The sequence below is a fragment of the Felis catus genome, chromosome E3 (genome assembly GCF_018350175.1).
Source record: "Felis catus isolate Fca126 chromosome E3, F.catus_Fca126_mat1.0, whole genome shotgun sequence".
Lineage (NCBI taxonomy): Eukaryota > Metazoa > Chordata > Mammalia > Carnivora > Felidae > Felis > Felis catus.
In genome coordinates this window covers 5,601,855-5,621,587 of record NC_058383.1, presented here as the reverse complement: position 1 = coordinate 5,621,587, position 19,733 = coordinate 5,601,855, and the positions used below count along the sequence as shown (strand labels likewise).

The 19,733-nt window shown below is 47.3% G+C and overlaps 1 protein-coding gene across 2 annotated transcripts in view; it reads right to left on the bottom strand.

Annotated features, from left to right (window-relative positions):
* Positions 1 to 19,733, bottom strand: part of LMTK2 (lemur tyrosine kinase 2) — an 81,825-nt gene that overhangs the window by 16,384 nt on the left and 45,708 nt on the right. For both annotated transcript variants that reach the window (XM_006941919.5, XM_006941918.5), the window contains exons 7-9: positions 15,447 to 15,580; positions 4,171 to 4,255; positions 2,776 to 2,897 (exon numbers count right to left, since the gene is read on the bottom strand). In XM_006941919.5, the coding sequence (XP_006941981.2) occupies positions 2,776 to 2,897; positions 4,171 to 4,255; positions 15,447 to 15,580 (341 nt within the window). The remainder of the gene's footprint in view (positions 1 to 2,775; positions 2,898 to 4,170; positions 4,256 to 15,446; positions 15,581 to 19,733) is intronic.

Below are 19,733 nucleotides of genomic sequence, written 5' to 3'. Positions count from 1 at the left end.
CTCCCTCTCTCGCTGTCCCTCCCCCCACCAAAATAAATAAATAAACTTGAAAAAAAAATAGAGGGGCACTTGGGTGGCTCAGTCTGTTAACTGTCTGACTTCGGCTCAGGTCATGATCTCACGGTTCGTGAGTTTGAGCCCTGCATTGGACTCGGTGCTGACAGCTCGGAGCCTGGAGCCTGCTTCGGATTCTGTGTCTCCCTCTCTCTCTGTTCCTCCCTTGCTCGTGCTCTGTCTCTGTCTCTGTCTCTCTCAAAAATAAACAAACATTTCAAAAACAATGGAACCACCTTTGAGCTGGTGCATTTGCTGAATCACAGAATTGGGCTTTTGTGGTCTTGGTTTACAAAGCTCAATGGGGATGGTGGGGGTGGTGAACAGGCCAAAGCCCTGGGCCTGTCCAAAGTAAGGGGAATCACAGAGAGACCTCCTCACCATAAAAATAAGCCTGCCCCCACCCCCTCCAGGAGCCTGAAAGGCAAGCTGACTTGGCACTGAGGGGCTCTGAGTGTTTGCGTGTGTGTGTGTGTGTGTGTGTGTGTGTGTGTGTGTGTGTGTGAGAGAGAGAGAGAGACAGAGAGAGAGACAGAGAGACAGAGAGACAGAGAGAGAGACTGTGTGTGTGTGTGTGTGAGAGAGAGAGAGAGAGAGAGAGAGAGACTGTGTGTGTGTGTGTGTGTGTGTGTGTGTGGGAGAGAGAGAGAGAGAGAGAGACTGTGTGTATGTGTGTGTGTGTGTGTGTGTGTGTGTGTGTGTGTGTGTGTGTGTGTAAGGGGGGTTGGCCCCTAACAAGCTGTAACCACAGAGCTGCCCCTTGATTGGATCTGCAGCCCAAATTCACATCACCTGAGTGGTCAAAAAAACCCTCAAGCTGAATATCTAAAGCACAGTCCCCTTACACGGCAGGACAACCCCGGTATCCGACACACGTAAGTAAGTGTAGATCCTCTCGGGAGGAATGCTCCTCAATTCTCGGTTTCCGAGATCCTCACCCCAAGGAAACGAGGCAGCATCAAGAACCAGCAAGATCAAATCCACAAAGACTTCAGATACTGGAATCACCTGACACAGATCACAACCCAATTGTTAAGAACACTGGGACAGGTTTTAAAAAATCCAGTCGACTTCCTCCAACTGAAAAGTCAATAGCTGAACCATAGAACTTAGTAGACAGATTTAACAGAAGAACAGACACACCTGAAGAGAGAGTTTTAAAGAGAGACAGAATTAGTGGCTGGAACACAGGTCTCGAAAATTATCTAGAGTATGGCACAGAGAGTCAGAGAGGCAGAGTGTAAAAAGGAAGAGATTAAGAGACAGAAGGCCGAGCAGGAAGGCAAAAAACACACATCTAATTAGACTTCCCAAAGGACAGAAATGGAGCAGAGGCAGTACTTGAAGGGTAAGGGCTGAGAACACCATCAAACTACAGATTTGAAAAAGCCAAATAAATTCCAAGCAGAAAAACATAAGAAATCCACACCCATACACATCAGAGTGAAACTACAAAAACAGAAGACAGAGAGAAGAGTTTAACAGCAGCCAGACAACAGAAGTCACATTACCTTCAAAGGGCTTAGGGAGACTTACAGCTGACTTCTCAATAGCAACAATGGAAGCCAGAAGACAGTAGAATGATCTCTTCAATATGCTGAGAGAAAGTAACTGTCATCAAGTAAAAATATATTTCAAAAACGAGGACAAAATAAAGGTATGTTCAGACGCACAAAAACCCGAGGGTCTGTTACCAGCAAGCGGGCCCTCACTACGGGAAATTCTGAAGGACGTACTTCAGACAAAGGGCGAATGATCCCAGATGGAATGTCTGAGATTTAAAAGCAAAAAAGAAAAGAAAAGAGAACTTAGAGCAAAGGGATTTGATTACGTGGATCAACCTAAACAAAAAACCGCTAAAAAACAAAACAAAACAAAACAAAAAAAACCCAAAATCCAAAAACCAAAAAAACAAAAAAATAATAATAAGAACAATGTCTTGTGAGGGTAAAAGAAAAAAAAAAAAAAAACCCAGCAATTACGTATTGTGTGCGTGCGTGTGCATACACGTGTGTGGGGGGAGGTGTATAATCAAACCAAGTTAAAGTCTGTTAAAGTATCCTGAGGGCCTTGCAATGTTCAGAGAGAGAGGGCCAAGACATGAACTGATATATTAGACTACAGTAAGTGGAATACACGTTATAACTTCTAGGGTAACTTTTAATAAAAGTACAGGACTAGAGTATACAGCTCCCAAACTAACAGGAAAAAGAAGTTAAAAAAAAAATCAATCCAGATGAAGGCAGGAAGAGGAAAAGAAAATAGAAAAGGCAGGATAATAGTACAAAAAAATGCGTACACAAATTAAGAAAGCTGTAACAGAAACTGTTAGTCAAGGACGTAAACGCATTTCTTTTTCAACTTCCATTAAACTGATCTCCTACAAATCACAGTATTACATAATGGTCCAAACTTCTGTTTTTTTCGTTCACTGCAGTCAATATTTAAAACGTCCATTATACTGTAGGCCCTACAGTCGACACAGAAAACAGACCCGGTTCCTACATGTATGGACCTTATTACTGTTGAACAGGTAAGAGAAAAGTTAATGATATCACAGTTGTGATAATTGCTAGGATGTCAATAAACTGTCTTTTTCACACCATCGGGCACTCCCGTGTTCCTACATCTTATTCAACTACTTCTCCTTAAGCACTCAAGGAGAAAGAAGGTAAGTCTTGGCTACACAAAAGTCGGACAGAATGGCAAATCAGGACGTACCAGATATTACTATATTTCGTTTGATCCGCAGTTAGTAGTCTGTCTTGAAAGCTGGTTACTAGTTCTGGAGCAGTCCATCGCAGAGGGAAAATTTTTTTATCATCTGCTTCAATATAATCCTCCTGTTTTATTAGAAAACATACAGAATTTTTAATTCTATTATGTTTTTTTTTTTAGCGAAGTCAATGATTTAATACCAGGTCATTCTCAGAAAACAAATACTCAACCCAAAAGACACATCAGACAAAGAAGTGGGCGTCAAGAGAGATTTTCTGGGCAGGAGGTGGGTGAGGTTTTTCTCTGAAGCCTCCTGGGCTCCATGAGCTGCTTTCTGAGCCATGAACGCTCGCCCAGCCATGAACCTTCCTTCCTGGAAAAGGAAGGTACGCCACGTCGGATGCACAGAACACAGACTCTGAGCAAAACATCTTTTAAAACATGCTGGGCCTTATGCCCCAAGTAGGACAGCAGTGCCTACGTTACTGAATAAAAGCACAGACTTGAGAATGACACAGACTGGGTTGTGAGTCCAGGCTCAACCGTTCACCTGCTGGCTATCTGACCCTGGGCAGCCAACAAATACGCTAATAAGCCTTTTTCTTCATCTGTTCAATGGGGATCATACAATTCCCACCTCCCTTTATGGTGAGGATTAAATGAGATAATGCCCGCGATTACTTCAGGTGCCTGGTAGACAGCAAGGGCTCAAGACACTAGAGGTACCGTGTAGACAAATAACCAACTTATATTTGCATAATGTACTTCAGTTACAAAATACTATGAAAATATGACCCCGGGGTCCTCACAAGAACCCCGTAAGACAGAACAGACACGACCCTCGTGTCCCTGCTGCTGGCGTGGAGCCAGGTCAGTCACATTCTGTGCCCCACGTCACACTACCTCATGCAGTTGGGCTACACAAAAACAAGTGAAAACCTCAACTACCTCTTATCTTCTTTGGGGATATAGTTATGGCAGAGTTTAAAAATCTAAACTTCTAAGCTTACTCAATTTGGGCCAAAACTCTACTGGAGAAATATTGATATGACATGCATGGTATTATTTTTTGATACAGGTGGTCATGAATCATTGCCCATTGGTTCATGCTAAAATTTATTCTGCACCATCAAATTACATCAATTACACAGTGTAAAAGTCTTTTTACGCAAAGCCTTTGGAAAGCGGTCACAAAACCTCAGCACAGAGCCACTCATCTCGACAAACTGCTCGTCAGAAGCCAACACTACCGTTAAAATGAACAAACCGCTCTCCAGAAAGGCAACGTGGCCAAGATCTTACCCTCCTTTGGCGAACAAGGTGGCATTTGTGATATGACCACCTCGGGACTATGAAATCAAATCAGCTTCAGGAGAGAATCTTTAAACCTTGGCTTACCTTGTACCTGCTGAGTCCTATCCCATAATCTCCCACTTTCACATTTAGATCCGAGGTAAGGAAACAATTCCGCAGGGCTAAATCACTGAAAACAGAAAGAGGGATGTGAGCATGAGGACAACGGGAACCCGCAAACAGCACAATGTGACCTCAGATTTGCTACAAAGCAGAGTGGTGTGCTGGGCTCCCTGGCTCCATAACGTTTTAGATTCTTTTTTAACGGGAAAGGGATTATATGTCACGTTCTTTGTTACTTAAGTCCCTGGTGACGATCAGATGGTTTTACAAACAACTGCTAAGGTTAAACGCTGACCACGTCTTTACCTTGTGCTGTGTCAATACCAGATCAACGGCTCATTTCCCAATGTTTTAAGAGTGACCAAGAATTCTAAAATACTAAGTTGTCTGAATAGTTTTTTACAGTAACTTGTATTACTTGAGTAACAGTCTAGCGGTAGTCTGTTTATTAGGAGTATATATGAATAAAGTTACAGCCTCAAGCACCTAAAGTTAATCTACATTATTAAAAATGTTTGCTTTTTAACTTTTTTTTCTCAAAGACATGTGAGCATTCTAAGGAGGCCCTTTCCAAATTACTTCTTGCAAACCTCACCTCTCCACAGGTAGGTAAAGAACACATTTTCAGGACTTGCTTAAAACAGTTCGTTTGTATCGTTGATTTAACAACATGTTAATTCTCAAAAACATACCCAGTGAAAAGTAAAAACTGCTTTTTCAGAAGGAACTTTCCATACAGACAACAGAGTCAACACTTCGGATTTTGGTATAAGCCCTTGATCATCTTTTAATCTTTTTTATCTTTTTAATCGTCATTCGGCACAGGAATTAAAAAGTCCACTAAGTCAAGACAGAAAAGCATACTGAATTTAGTTTCAAATCATAAAAACTGGCTTTCTGTGGTCCAAAACTCCACATGTCTGTCTTCCTCTGATCGTAGGAGACAATCCTATAGTGATTCCATTCTTATCTTCAAAGCTTCCACATGGGGAACAGGACGCTAAGGAGGCTGGTGACGGCAGCACTGATTGAGGCACACATCAGTGGCTGTTATTTGCAAAGCACTCACTCTACACGGGCACTTCTCTGAGCTCCAGCCACGTATTAACACATACACTCTTCACGACGAACCTTGGAGGCGGATGCTATCATGCTCCTTATTTACAGATGAGGAAGCAGGCCTAGGAGCAAAGGAACTCCCCTAGGGTGGCAGAGCCAGCGAGAGGCCGTCCCCACCAGTAACTGCCAGCAACAACACGTCAGGCCAGCAAGCAGAGGGCTGTTTCATGCGTACGGCTGGTCCTCGACGAACAGGTGCGGACTGAGACTTCCAACGGGTTATGTTCAACTCTTCTCTACGCTATGTTTGCTAGTGGTAATTTTCAGTGTCCATTCAGAAGCTTTCGGGCCTGTGGTGTCTGGGAGCAAAGGAGACACTCCCAATCTTTTTTTTTAGTATTTATTTTTTTTTTTTTAATTTTTTTTTCAACGTTTTTATTTATTTTTTGGACAGAGAGAGACAGAGCATGAACGGGGGAGGGGCAGAGAGAGAGGGAGACACAAAATCAGAAACAGGCTCCAGGCTCTGAGACATCAGCCCAGAGCCTGACGCGGGGCTCGAACTCCCGGACCGCGAGATCGTGACCTGGCTGAAGTCGGACGCTTAACCGACTGCGCCACCCAGGCGCCCCAGTATTTATTTATTTTGAAGGTGAGAGAGCGCGCGCACATGCGTGGGTGAGGGGCAGAGAGAGAGAGGAGATAGAGAATCCCAAGTGGGCTCTGTGTTGTCAGCACACAATCTGACGCAGGGCTTGATCCCATGAACTGTGAGATCATGACCTGAGCCAAAATCAAAAGGTGGACATTTAACCGACTGAGCTACCCAGGTGCTACAAGAAACTTCCCATCTTGTTTTTCAACGTTCATTTGTTTTTGAGAGAGAGAGAGAGAGAGAGAGAGAGAGAGAGAGAGAGAGAGGGAGGGAGGGGCACAGAGAGAGGGAGACTGAGGGTCTGAAGTGGGCTATGAGCTGACAGCAGAGAACCTGACATGGGGCTTGAACTCACAAAGATCGAGAGATCACGACCTGAGCTGAAGTTGGGCATCCAACCGAGCCACCCAGGTGCCCCAAAACTTCCAATCTTAAGAAGAAAATTAGTCTCCTTGTTTGGAACGAAGGAGGCAGGAGGGAGGAAGAATCAATACACCATTTGAGAGCAGGGAAGCGGACACACTTCCAGGCAGGTAGCACCGTGCGCGGGACCGGCAGCCGCAACAGGACAGGGCCGCGGGTTCCGCCAGCAGAGGTTCGGTGTCGAGCACCCCTGACGGGCATTTCCGCAGTCTCCGTTGACAGATCCTTCTTAACCTTCCCCACGTCCCCCTCCTCGGGCCGGAGTTAAAAGCTGGGTGCCTCATTCCACCAAGGCCCGCGCGGGCCGCCTGACGCTGGCGGGGGCACCTGCAGAGGCCTCGGCGCCTTCCCCGCGGGCCATCCGTCCGAGCGGCTCCTGGGCCGCTCCGCGTCCCCGCTCCTCACGCCTGCTCAGTGCAGGTCCTGACACACATCGGACGCGAGGGCTACAGAAAAGACGAAAAGTTACAGAAGCGAAAGGCCGCGGCTCTCACTGTAAAAGGCATCCTAACACTCGAATACGACCCGGCCGGTGTTCTCAGGGAAACGCTCCTCGTCGCCTGGAAACCGAAGCGATGAGGCCAAAAACGGGGGTGCGGCTGGGGGGGCTTGCACACCTGCCCCCTGCCTCCACCCCACACAGACCCAGAGCCACACACGTCCCAGAGGGAAAAGCGGCAGACAAAGGCGACCCGGGGCAGGTCACCTAACACATCAGAGCCTCGGTTTCCGCAGGAACAAACAGGGACGCACACTCACAAGCTTTCGCAGGGGTAAAATAAAGCTATATACGAAAGGTCTCTAATTTGACGCAAAATCGCTACAAACTTTCTCTGAAGCCCAACAGTACGCAAAGCAAAAGACCAGAAAAACACAAAGCTGTAACTTAACGGCACAGGTAATTCTTGACGTCAATGGCTGCTTTGGGTCGGGGAATACAAACATACGCAGCGTATTCTCCTTCGAGTTGAAAAACAGGTCTGGTGGTGAGGGTGCCAGACGATCCGGCCCCGACAGGCTCTGTCTGGCTCAGTCCCCACGGCCGTCGCCTCCGCTGTGTGAGTGGAGCAGGCCGACACGGGAGGCGGGAACCCACAGATCTGAGGAGTTCCCCACCCGGGTTCACCAGGAAGCATCGCTGCTTGCTCTCAGCTCACACCAGAGCTAGTGTTAACCCATCTCCAGAAGGACTGCTCGACTGGAAACAGCTCGGCGGGGCCGGAGCCACTTTCAAAATGGCTCTATTTATGTTACCCACACTCTCCTGAGACGGCCCAACTCCTGACAAAAAGAGCAACAGACGGGAAGCAAAGTTACTGAAACTTCGCACTGAATATTCTCCTAGGGCGTGACGTACATTATCTTAAGTCATCTTGACAAAGCACTTCAGGAAAAAGATTATCCCTTCACAGAAGCGACAGGGTCGGAAGTATTAAAGGTCGGGGCGTATCTTCTGACAAGCGCTGAATTAACAACTTGAGCCCCAACCCCCTGCTTTGCTCACAGCGCTCTGCCTCTGGCAGCCGTGAAAGTGTTAAAATAATCATTCCGTGGTTCTGAAGAAACTGCAGGATGTGGCTCAGAAAGGTGCGAGCACAAGACGAAAGCAAACGGGTTCTGAAACGGCACCCAGGACACGGTCTTGACCGCTTTTGCTCCTGTTTACTAGGTAAGTCCTTGCTAGCTAAACCACGCTGCATTTAGTGAGCGCCCGCTGCATGCCAGGCACCCGCCAGGCTCTGCGTGTACACAGAACACCTGCACCGTGAAGCGCTGGGTGGGCCCTGAGGAAAAGGTTTGGCCAGGATGCTGTCCACCACCGACGGCCTGGGCTTTGAGGCCCGGGGATCATACCAAGCCTTCAGTTCTCCGCTCTCCCCAGGGCTGGGCCACAGCTGACACTGAGGTGGATGGTCAGGCTGCTAAGGGTCTCCACCCCTGGTTATGGCTCATCTCCTCACTGGAAACAATGACCAGACTGCACAAAATACATAAGGAAGCGGTTTTCAGGTACCGCACAGCGGACAGCCCAGGGCTCCGACCCTGAAGAGAAACCAAATACCAGAGGTGAGCTCCACATGCGCTCCAGCTTTCCGTTGAGGGTCCTTTGCAAAGCATGGCACAGATGCAGAGCCCAGAGAGCAACAGCCTCCTTGGACGGCGGAAGCAGAGGCTGCCGGGGAGGCTGAACTGTAGGGCAAGGTGTAAGGAGAGGAGGGGTAAGTGGAGAGAGCACGCGAGGGCCCCTCTGAGTCTTGTCTGCGGCCACCTCCTGAGCTGCGGTGCCCTGGAAGAGAACGAGGGGCTGACAGAGGACACTCCCCAGAGCCAGCTAGACGGTCAGCGTGGAGCGACTGCCCTCAACACCCTGGTGACGCCCCTCAAAGTCCTTAAGAAAGAGGGGACTCTGACATAAGGCAGGGGATCCTCTGGGCCCGTCCTGAAGATGTCCAAACCAGGGCGGGGCCAAGCTGCCAACGAACTGCCTTCCGGACACAACCGCATCACACTCGGCGTGCGTCGGGATCACGGAGAAGGTGAGTGAAAACGCAGTAGGCCTGCGGTGGGGCCGGTACTCCCCATCACACAACTCTCAGAATCCAAGCCGGGGCTAAAAGGCCACATCGGATCAGGGTCAGAGAAGGCCGGCGTGTTTCAGGTGTGCACGTTTTAGCAAGTGACAAACCAGCGGGCTTAAGAACACAGCACTACACCATGGGTCCCAGAACACTGACTTTCCCAAAAGGCCCAGGACCATCTAGAAAAATGCAACATCCAATACATTACTTAGCACCGATGGTTTTAAACTGACACCTAGGGTCCCAAGGCAAAGTGGCCCTCCCCTCGAAGACACCCACTTTCACCTTCCCTCTGCTTCTCGCACACGCTCCTCCTGCGGTGCGCATCGCTTCCCTGGCGTGGCCGGCCCCCACCTCCAGCTCTGTCCTCCCTAATCCTCTCTGCACAGCATACCTGCATTTTGCATTAACTGGGTTATTGGAATACTAGGCTTTTTCTAAGGCTTCCTGAAGCACAGTTTTTTAATTTTTTTTAATTAAAAAAATTTTTTTGGAGGGGGGGCACTTGGGTGGCTTGGTCGGTTAAGCATCCAACTTCGGCTCAGGTCTGATCTCACCGTTTGTGAGTTCGAGCCCCGCATCAGGCTCTGTGCTGCCAGCTCAGAGCCTGGAGCCTGCTTCAGATTCTGTGTCTCCCCCTCTCTCTCTCTCTGGCCCTCTCCCGCACTCTTAAAAATAAATAAATGTTAAAAAATGTTCCTCCCCCAGCTCCACCCTCCAGGTAACATGTTTCAACAGACTGGTAGCTATAATCTTTTTGTACTTTTCCCATACACACAGTATACACACAAGAAGGCATTTGCTCTATGCGACATTACGCCCGCCTCTCTACATCCTCGCTTTTTTTCATTTTTTTACTCAACAACATCACACAATGCGGAAAGCCCTCGGAGTCACCAGCACAGCAGCTGTCCCTCCGGTAGCCGCGTGGTACTTCCACAGTGCCGGACGGACTGAGATGGGTTCTCACTCCCCACAATGAAGCTTGCTTTGTTGTGGTTTTTTTTTGTTTTGTTTTGCCGCCCCTTCAGACGACACGGTGCAGTAACGGATCGTTCTCATCCATGTCCTTAAGTTCCAGGGCTTCCATGTCCTAGGGAAGTGAGTCTAGCAGGGGGTAAAGGGAACGTGGATTTCTAATTATACAGCTCCCGCCCTGAAAGCTCTTCAAAATTTGTAATGATTTACACGAAATTCAGGAAACTCCCCCCACATCCCTACCAGCAACAGACGCAGGGGCTCCTTTAGTTCTGAGGTTCTGTGACTTTGACCTGCGTGTCCCTAGCTACTGAATGTGATCATCCTCCCGTCCGCTGGCCCGGCCCTGTCTCTGCCCGTCTTTCTAGGGGTCGATGTTCTCTCGCCAATTCTGAGGCCCGCTGTGTATCGTGAACGTTCGCCCCCCGGGCCGCTCCTTGCGTTGGCAGCTACATCTTCGCAGGTGTGTCGTCCACGGACTTTGTCGCGGTGTCTGTTGCCACACAAAATATTTCATTTGCAGAGAACAGTCAGCCTCTGATGTAGTATCTATCCTTTATTTTACAACTCCCAGGCTTCCTACCTCAGGAAAGGAAGACCTTCCCAGACAGGAGGTCTTGCTCATCCCTCGGTAACGCATACACACAGCCTTCTGGAATTTTGCCGGAATCACCTTTATTTCTTACGTCTTTATTTTTATATACAGGGTGGTGCAGAGGTCCAGTACTTTCACCGATGGGTAACGAACTATGCCCACATTGGATAGGGAAGCCACCTTTTCCCCAGTGACAGGAACATCACTTTGCCATACATGAACTTGCTCCTCATACTGGCCACTGGCCACTTACCTGTTTCTCCATCAAAACCGTCCTGATCTCTATCTCAGTAGCTGACTTTGAGTTCTGATACCTCGTAAAGCAAGCCTCCCTTGCTGCCCCAATTCACCCCTTTTTCATACTTCACTGGCTCTTCTAGACGTTTATTTTTCCATATAAAGCTGAAGATAATTTCACTCCCCCTCCAAAATCGTGTGAGGATTCTTACTGGCATTGTTTGTGAAGCTTACTTCTCAATTTTGAGTTAACGGACATCTTTGTGCTGCCTGCCTTCCCACCATAAAATGGGGCACATCTCTCCATCTGCTCGCGTATTTTACGTCCTTCAGTAAGACTGCATAGCTGTCTCCACGCAGTCCTGTGTCTTTCTCACATAAATTATTCCCAAGTAATTTATAATGAATGATAACAAATAATTTTGTGGCACTGGTAAAAATGGGATGGGTTTTCTGGCCTCACATCCAGGTATACTTTAGTGTATCTATAAGCAAGCTACAGTAAATTCTCATTGATTTTGTTTTTTAAAGAAACTAGTATCTTGCTGTCTCTCGATATACAGTATCATGCCACCAGTAAAAAAGGGTGCCTAGTGAGTGCTTAGGGTAGTTCACTGGCTCAGAGTGTGGGCCTCGGAGCCCCCAGCTCTGGTTTTGAACCCCAGCTCTGCTCTATGACCAGGATCTTACGAGTGAAGAACACGAGGCTAGAAGAGGTGAGGCCCTGTGCCTGGGGCCCTCATTACTGGTCAAGTGTCTGCAGACTTGTAGCTCAAGCCAGATTCCACAGCCTGTATAAGGAAAATCCTTAGATTTGCATCATAAAAGCAAAGTGACAGTACAATCGTGTCTTCTTTTCATTTAACACCACTAAGGGCCAGACGCTACAGGTGGCTTTGATAGAAGATTATCAATTAGGGAGAGCCCCCCCTTGACTTGCTGGATGGGGGCTGCCCAATTCATGAATAATTTAATAAAGCCAGTTAGATCTTCAAAAGTAAAATAAAATAATCAAAAGAATTACAGCAATCATATTTATTGCCACACGAAATTTTTTTCCTTAAAGACTAATCTTTAGAATACGAAACATTAGAAGGAATTTGAAAAGATAAAATTTGAAGATTTACATGCACACAAATTAATGAAATCTCCTAATAACACACCAGCTGAAAGATCTGCTCATGCCAGCTGTAGAGCACAAGCCGATTAGTAACCAGACTTTCTAATCTTTACCAGTGTGAACACCCACAGTACAATTTAAGAAAAACTAATGTAAAACAGAACCTAACCCTAGTGTTTATCTATCATGCTCCTGCAACCCTGGATACCCACACTCTGAGAGCCGGAGAACCTCCGTGTTTCTCAGCAGAAGGTAACCTTAACTTTAAAACAGGGAAAATCCTGGGGTGTCTGGGGGGCTCAGTCAGTTAAGCGTCCGACTCTTGGTTTCGGCTCAGGTCGTGATCTCACACTCGGGAGTTTGAACCCCATTGCCCTATCAGCACTATCCCTGTTTGAGATTCTCGCTCTCTCTCTCTCTCTCTCTCTCTCTCTCTCAAAATAAATAAATAAATAAATAAACTTCAAAAAATATAAATAAACCAGGAAAATCCTAAGGAGGCTCACGAACGATCCAGGTACTCCATCCCTCAGCTACCTGAGGCACCATGAGGCCCAGGCTACTCACTAGAACCTCTGTGCACTTAGCTCATGGTGGTGACCTGTGGCATCTCACTGGAGCGGCTCAGGAAGCCTGACGGGCAGGGGACGGGAAGTCCCAGGCTCTCGGCCAGAGTGGCGGAATGGTGTGGAACGTAACCCGCTGGCAGCTTCTGCTGTTGACATGGCCTTCACGGATGTCACATGTAAGCTTCGGAGATGGAGGCTACCTAAGACCCAGGCATAAGTCTCCTCTTAAACAATAAGCAAAAATAAAATTTAATTGCGGATGCTTTACTAGATCAGTTTCCAAACATAGCTGACAGCTTTTAGTTGGACATGTGGGCTATTCTATTTTCAACCAACACAGAAACCTGACTTTAAGTCAGCCAATGAATATTCTGAATTCCAATTTAAAAATATGCTATACAGTTTGCTACCACCAAAAACATAATAATAAATAAATTAATTAAAATATGGCTACTTAAAAAGAGAGAGAGAGAGAGAGAGAGAGAGAGAGAGAGAGGGGGGTGCTAACAATTTAAATATTCTTCACCTTGAGTTTTTGTGCCTGGATGACATCCAAACATAAATGTGATTTAATTCGTCACCTGTATTTGTTCTGAAGTTCACAAAAGCCTAAATCAAGTAGGACTTCAACCTATAGGGTATCACAGGAAGGGGCACCTGGGTGGCCCAGTGGGTTAAGCATCCAACTCTGGATTTCGGCTCAGGTCACGAGCTCACAGTTGTGAGATGAGGCCCAAGTTGAGCTCCATGCAGAGTGTGGAGCCTGTTTGGGATTCTCTCTCCTTCTCTTTGCCTTCCCCTTCTCATACGTGTGCATGTTCTCTCAAAATAAATAAACATTAAAAAAAAACCTCAACTCATGGGTTGCCAATGTTTTGAGGTCTTTGCCAATTTTTAATATACAGCAGTAGGAACGTACTTGGACTTTAATGCCATTTCTAGCTGCCTCTGAGACCTTTGTGCTGCTGACTCTGACATGATACTCTCTCCAAACGCTCCATCTTCCAAAATCTAAAAATTCCTAAACCAGCTTTTAGGGATTAATCTGCTGTGACTTACAAAAGATTAACAATACAAATATGCTGGGTATTAACCTGCTATAAGATATTAAAGATACGAAATATAAGATTTCTCTGTCATGAAGCAAATAGACCATTTACATTTCGAAGTTTTGTATAAGGGATTCTGCCTTGGGCTTGAAGAAACCCATAATCTCTGGGGTCTTTTATAAAGCCCTTTATCAGAATGATTCACCCACTATGCATGCCAAATAAGATATAGATGTATGAGAAAAATGTTAATAATTTTCTTTCTTTCCTACCCTGAATAATGTTGAGAATGTGACAGGGTACTTTTCCATGTCTGTTCTCACGCACGCACGCATACACAGCTCTAAACATACAAGCAGGTGTTTTCTTATTTAAAAAAAAAATGGCATCATACTATAAATATATTCCTATGAAACCTACCTCTTAAAAAATAGAATACCTCATAGACCTTAACGTCAAAACACACAGGTGTGCCTTTTCAGGGCTTTGGATTGTTAAGTGTTACATTATCTAATTAAAGTCAACTGAAGAGCGGCGCCTGGGTGGCTCAGTTGGTTAAGCGTCCGACGTCGGCTCAAGTCATGATCTCACGGTTTGTGAGTTCGAGCCCCACATCAGGGTCTGTGCTGACAGCTCAGAGACTGGAGCCTGCTTCGGATTCTATGTCTCCCTCTCTCTCCCTGACTCTCCCCGATTCGTGCTCTGTCTCTCTCTCTCTCAAAAATAAATAAAATGTAAAAAAAAAAAAAAAACTAAACTAAAGAGAAGCTGGTTTCCCTGGAGACCTGAGAAATAATTTCAAACATATTTTTATTTTTTATTTATATATTCAAAGTTTATTTATTTTGAGAGCGAGCCAGGGAAAGGCAGAGAGAGAAAGAGAGAGGGACAGAGAATCCCAAGCAGGCTCCACACTATCAGCGTGGAGCCCAATGTGGGACTTGAACTCACGAACCTCGAGATCGTGACCTGAGCCGCAATCAAGAGTCGGACACCAGGGGTGCCTGGGTGGCTCAGTCGGTTACGCGACCAACTTCGGCTCAGGTCATGATCTCACCGTTCATGAGCTCGAGCCCCACATGGGGCTCTGTGCTGACAGCTCAGAGCCTGGAGCCTGCTTCGGATTCTGTGTCTTTCTTTTTGCCCCTCCCCTGTTATGCTCTGTCTCTCTTTCATAAATACGTAAACACTTTTCAAAAAAAGTTAAAAGAAGAAAAAAAGAGCTGGACACTCAACCAACTGGGCCACTCAGGTGCCCCTCAAACATATTTTAAACGTAAATCAGAGCTCAGAAGGCTAGAGAAGAATAAGCAGCAATCTCCTTTTGGGTTCACAGAACCATCATCTCCGATAGGACTCAAAGCGCTTTTTTACAAAACATTAATTACAAAAATTACATCAATGGTCTGAGCCAAACACAATGCGCTCCAAAGAGCTGCGGCTATTCAAGTGGGACCAGGAAGGTTTCGGCACAGATACATTATACTGACTGCTGCTCACGCACACCCCCTGACCACCTATAACCCAGCCCGGGGCGGGGGGCTGAGGTGGGAGGGCAGGCCTCTCAGAGCACTGGCACCCCTGTTGTGACCCTCTACAAACAGACGATGCTGGCCTAGCAGACCCTCCCCTCCCCCCCCAGGGATGGGCAGCGGGACCCACCCTGAAATCGCACAATCAGGACCACAGCCTGAAGCTGACGTGACAGGGGAGCACAGAGAGACGTCAGCGGGGAGACGGACGCCGTCTGCCCCCGGCTGAGCAATGTGCAATTTTTTACATTCTCTGAAATTCTGGAAATGGTCTCCGGACCTCAGGCTGTATGCAGACATCCTGTTCCCCGGTTCCGGTCTGACCGAAGCCCAGCTCTACCCTCGCTCTGACCCGGGGCGTCCCGGACAGCTTCTGCTTACACACCCTCCAAGTACTCTCCGGAACCGTCACGCGGACGGCGCAGCCCGGGCGGTGAGCGGGGCGCCGACGGACGGACCCACCTGTGCAGGAAGTGCAGCTTGTGCATGGCGGCCAGGCCCGCCGCGATCTCGCAGGCCATCCGCTGCAGCAGCATGGTCTGCGAGTCCCCCCTCACGTGCTCTTGCTCGTTGCGCAGGTAAGCTTTTAGGTCACCCTGCAAAAGGCAGCGCAGGTCAGTTTCCAGAGGGGACGAGGCGAACACGCTGGCGACCACACACATGCCTCTGCCCGTGTCCACTATTATTTATTAGAACTCACTAAGATTGGACCTTACTAAAGAGCAAGTTCCAAGTTACAAAGAGTAATTCCACCCAAATATTTTAAAAGTATAGAAAACACTATCATCTTTTAGGATCGTTCTAACCAAACGTTAGTTTATCTTTAAATAAACTATCAGTTTAGATGAACACACGTAAAACCAAACAGTAAAACTTAGATAATTTCTCAGTGATGCACAACCTAAACTATGTGCAGAGGTACAGAAATTTCCACGTAACTGAGACGATACGGAGAGTAGAATAAATGGTGCCACATGTGCACTGCCTATAAGGATTCTACGACACACACGGCCAGACAACAGGTCATGAAGGCTACTGCCAGAGCACTCGAGAGCGACGGAGAGGGAGAGAACGAAAGAAGACCGGCTGGCGGAGGGGGGGAAAGCATTCTGAGTGCTGGCCAAGTCTCTGCCAGCTCCCCCAGGGCCCGGTGTGGCCCCGAGACCGCTCGGAGAAAGAACATTCCGGAAAATGTTCCCTCCAGAAAAATGCATAAAGTTACTAAGCCTATTCAGAGTCTGGCAGCGTGGACAGGAAAATGAACAAACTCACACCGGACGCCTCCTGAGGCACATCCAACCGCAACGCCAGGCCCTCCAGGTATCCCTGCCGGACTGCCCCGTGTTACTCTGCCTCTTTTTCAGGACTTTATTATTAAAAAAAAATTTTTAATGTTTATTTTTGAGAGAGACAGACAGAGAGAGACAAGAGTATGACCAAGGGAGGGGCAGAGAGACGCACAGAGAATCTGAAACAGGCTCCAGGCTCTGAGGTGTCAGCACAGAGCCTGACGTGGGGCTCGAACTCACAAACTGCCAGATCATGACCTGAGCCAAAATCAGACACTTAACAGACTGAGCCCCCAGGCAGGCATCCCTCTTTCAGGACTTAAATTTAGGACTGTATGTTTTGGGGAATACACGTTTAAGGAAATAAAATCTTCCACATTCTCCTTATCATCACGAGTAAATATTTATTGATCGGACTTAATTCCCAACTAAAGCTTTATATAAACAGTTAACAAAATTTAGAAAGCAAGCCAATAGCTTTCGATTGTCATTATACCTGGGTCAAGTAACGACTCCTGAGGAAGGTAACCAACTAAAGAACAGAATGCATTTCTTGCAACTGTCAGGAAAGAGCAAATTTATCCAATTCTACCCAGAATAAAACCTTAGAACACAATATTCCATGACAAACGTTTGCCTACCTTTAACTGCACACCGCAATGTAAATTCTAGGCCCGCTGCAACATCTAAAGGCTTTCGTTCCCGGTCTCAGTGGTTTTTATGTGAATGATAATGTTGAAATTAATAATTACTGCCATCGGAACTTCTGAGCAGTGTGCCAAGCACTGTGCTGGGAGTGTCTACACCTGCTGCCTCGAATAATTCCTGCAATTTGAAACATTTCCTGGCTGTGGAACTGAGGCTCAAGGAGGTTAAGAAATCTCCACGAGGCCACAGCCAATAAACGGTGGGGCTGTAGCTCTACTGTTTAGTTTTACCAACCTGTCAAGAAAATCCACTTAGGGTTGCAGATCAAATCAATTTACTTTATAAGAATGAATGTAAAATAACTTCATGTCAGCCACATGCATTTGTCGGATCCCCCCAAACTTAATGGGACTGCTCTGCCAGGGAAGCAGTTTCGTGCCCTCAGGACCCGTATGTCCTACCTCTTATTTCCTCCCAGACGTGATGCTGGAATCACAAGCCGCTCTAGGAGAGGAAGAGACCCTTCTTGCCTTTGAATAACACATGTCCCAGAGAGCCTGGGAGACTAGATGGGTTAAGGATTCGACTTCGGCTGAGGTCATGATCTCGTTTGAGGCCCGCGTCGGGCTTTGCACTGACAGCATGGAGCCTGCTTCAGATTCTGTCTCCCTCTCTCTCTGTCCCTCCTCCATTTGTGCATGCTCTCTCTCAAAAATAAAAATACATGCCCCTTCCCACCCCCACCCCACCTTCCCCCAGGCTAGGCTCTACCCGGTGTTGGAGTGGGTGGGAATAAAGACAGAGTCTCATGACAAATACATTAATCCAGACTAAGACCAGCAAAAAGCTCCAGGCCTACAGGCTAATGAGATTTTCATAAGGTGGCCCACATGGAAACTAAATATGAAAATGAACAGCTTTTTATTTACATTACCAGTGAAATGGCAACTTAAATCCATTTGTCCAACCCCTTTCCTGCAATATCCATCTAAGAAAAAACCACCCTCACACAAAAGTAGCATTATGCTGTGCTGTATCTGGCCAATTCTCAAAACAAACAGAAGCTGCTGGCAAACAGTGAACACTTCACAAGTGACTCTGGCCACGAAGGGAGAATGGCAGAGTGGGTGGAGTTATTTTTCAAGGTTATCTAAAGTGCAGTTCAGCCCTGAACAATGACGGGGTTGGGGCACCGACCCCCGAGCGGTGGAAAATCCACACAGAACTTCAGACTTTCCAAAAACTCAACCACTAGCAACCATGTGGTTGACCAGAAGCCTTACTGATAACAAAGAGTTGCTTAACACATATTTTTATGTGGCATATATTATAGACTATGTGCTTATAATAAAGTAGGCCAGAAAAAAGAAAGTGTGGAGAAAATGATAAGGAAGAGAAAATATATTTACAGCACTGGCCTGTATTTGTCGGGAAAACTCTACGTGTGGGACCCGCCCGGCTCAAACCCATGTTGTTCAAGCGGCAGCTGGATATTCATCACCATCCACTGTGCTCAAGGTGTCTTCTCTCCGCAGTAATTCACTCCCCAAATCTCACCAGAAGATGCATAACAAGCACAAGGGGATTTTGCTTAAGAATGTTACCACCCCTAATGTTTCCAGCTTGGCCTCTCCCGACCCCAACCCCCAGCCCCCAACCCCCAGCCCGGGGGACAAAGTCAGCAGTTAGCAAAACGCTGGCAAACACACCTCTAAGCTGGGTGAGGAGCTGACACCAATGATTACGGAGGAGCCCGATGGGACTCGCGGTGGTTTGTGCAGGACCCAGGGTTGGTTCTATGTTCTAGAAAGACCGTCGGCTCTCCTGGTGCCACCATTGAGAAGAAAAATCAGCGTAAAATCTTTAATTACGGTAAAAATGTTTCTATTAAATAAATACCAAAACTGGATTCATTCTATCCAAAACAGACAAAACCGTATTGAGGCGCCAGGTTTACTTTATTTATGTTTGCGTGGTACTTGGTGAGCAGACAGGGATTATTACTTTGGTCCCTTATTTAAAGAAAAACCCACCAAGAACAGCAATATATTCTGAATTAAAATCGTTCCCTTTATCCAAGTCTTAAAAATTTCTCAGATCCTCCCCCAAACCCTCCCAGAAAGCCTGGAAAAGAAGGACGTGTGACACTAGGTGGCAGCAAAGCGCCGCACTCAGGACTGCGCGGAGCCGGGGCCGGGAAGGACTTCACGCACCGCACCGAGCGGCCCGCAGACCTTCAGACAGAGGCGCACTAGTGTCCTCTTAAATTCCAGCCCGGGCCACCAGGAGGGCATACGCAGCTTTCTTCGGGGCACCGGGAACGATGAATTCATTTCATCACAATGTGAAAACGCAACCAGCGAGGAGTTCTAGGAGTGGAAAATTACAGTCTCTTATACTTTTAACAGGAGGACTGTGGGGGAGAATTTATGATTTTTAAACGAAACTGGAATGAAAGGGTACAAGACCGGCATAAACAGCCACATACTCGGCCCCCGCTGACAGAAGGAAATGTCCACATGAAGCCAACGCCCCAGTACCCGTCCGGCCGTGTCCCCGCCCGCCGGAGGCTGCTTCCTCGGCCCCGAGCCCTCACGTGCCAGCGTCCATCCCCTGACGCACCAAGTGCCGTTGTTACGGATTACTCACCCCTGTGCTCACACGCTCAGACACCCCTCAGGTCGGTCCAACCAGGAACCAAACGAGCCTCCCTCTGCCTCCACACTCCTCCTGCCCCGGCCGTCCCATTCCCCCTTCTCCCCTTCCCCCTTCGCACACGTGCACTCTGAAGCCTGGCCTGCACCGGCTGGCC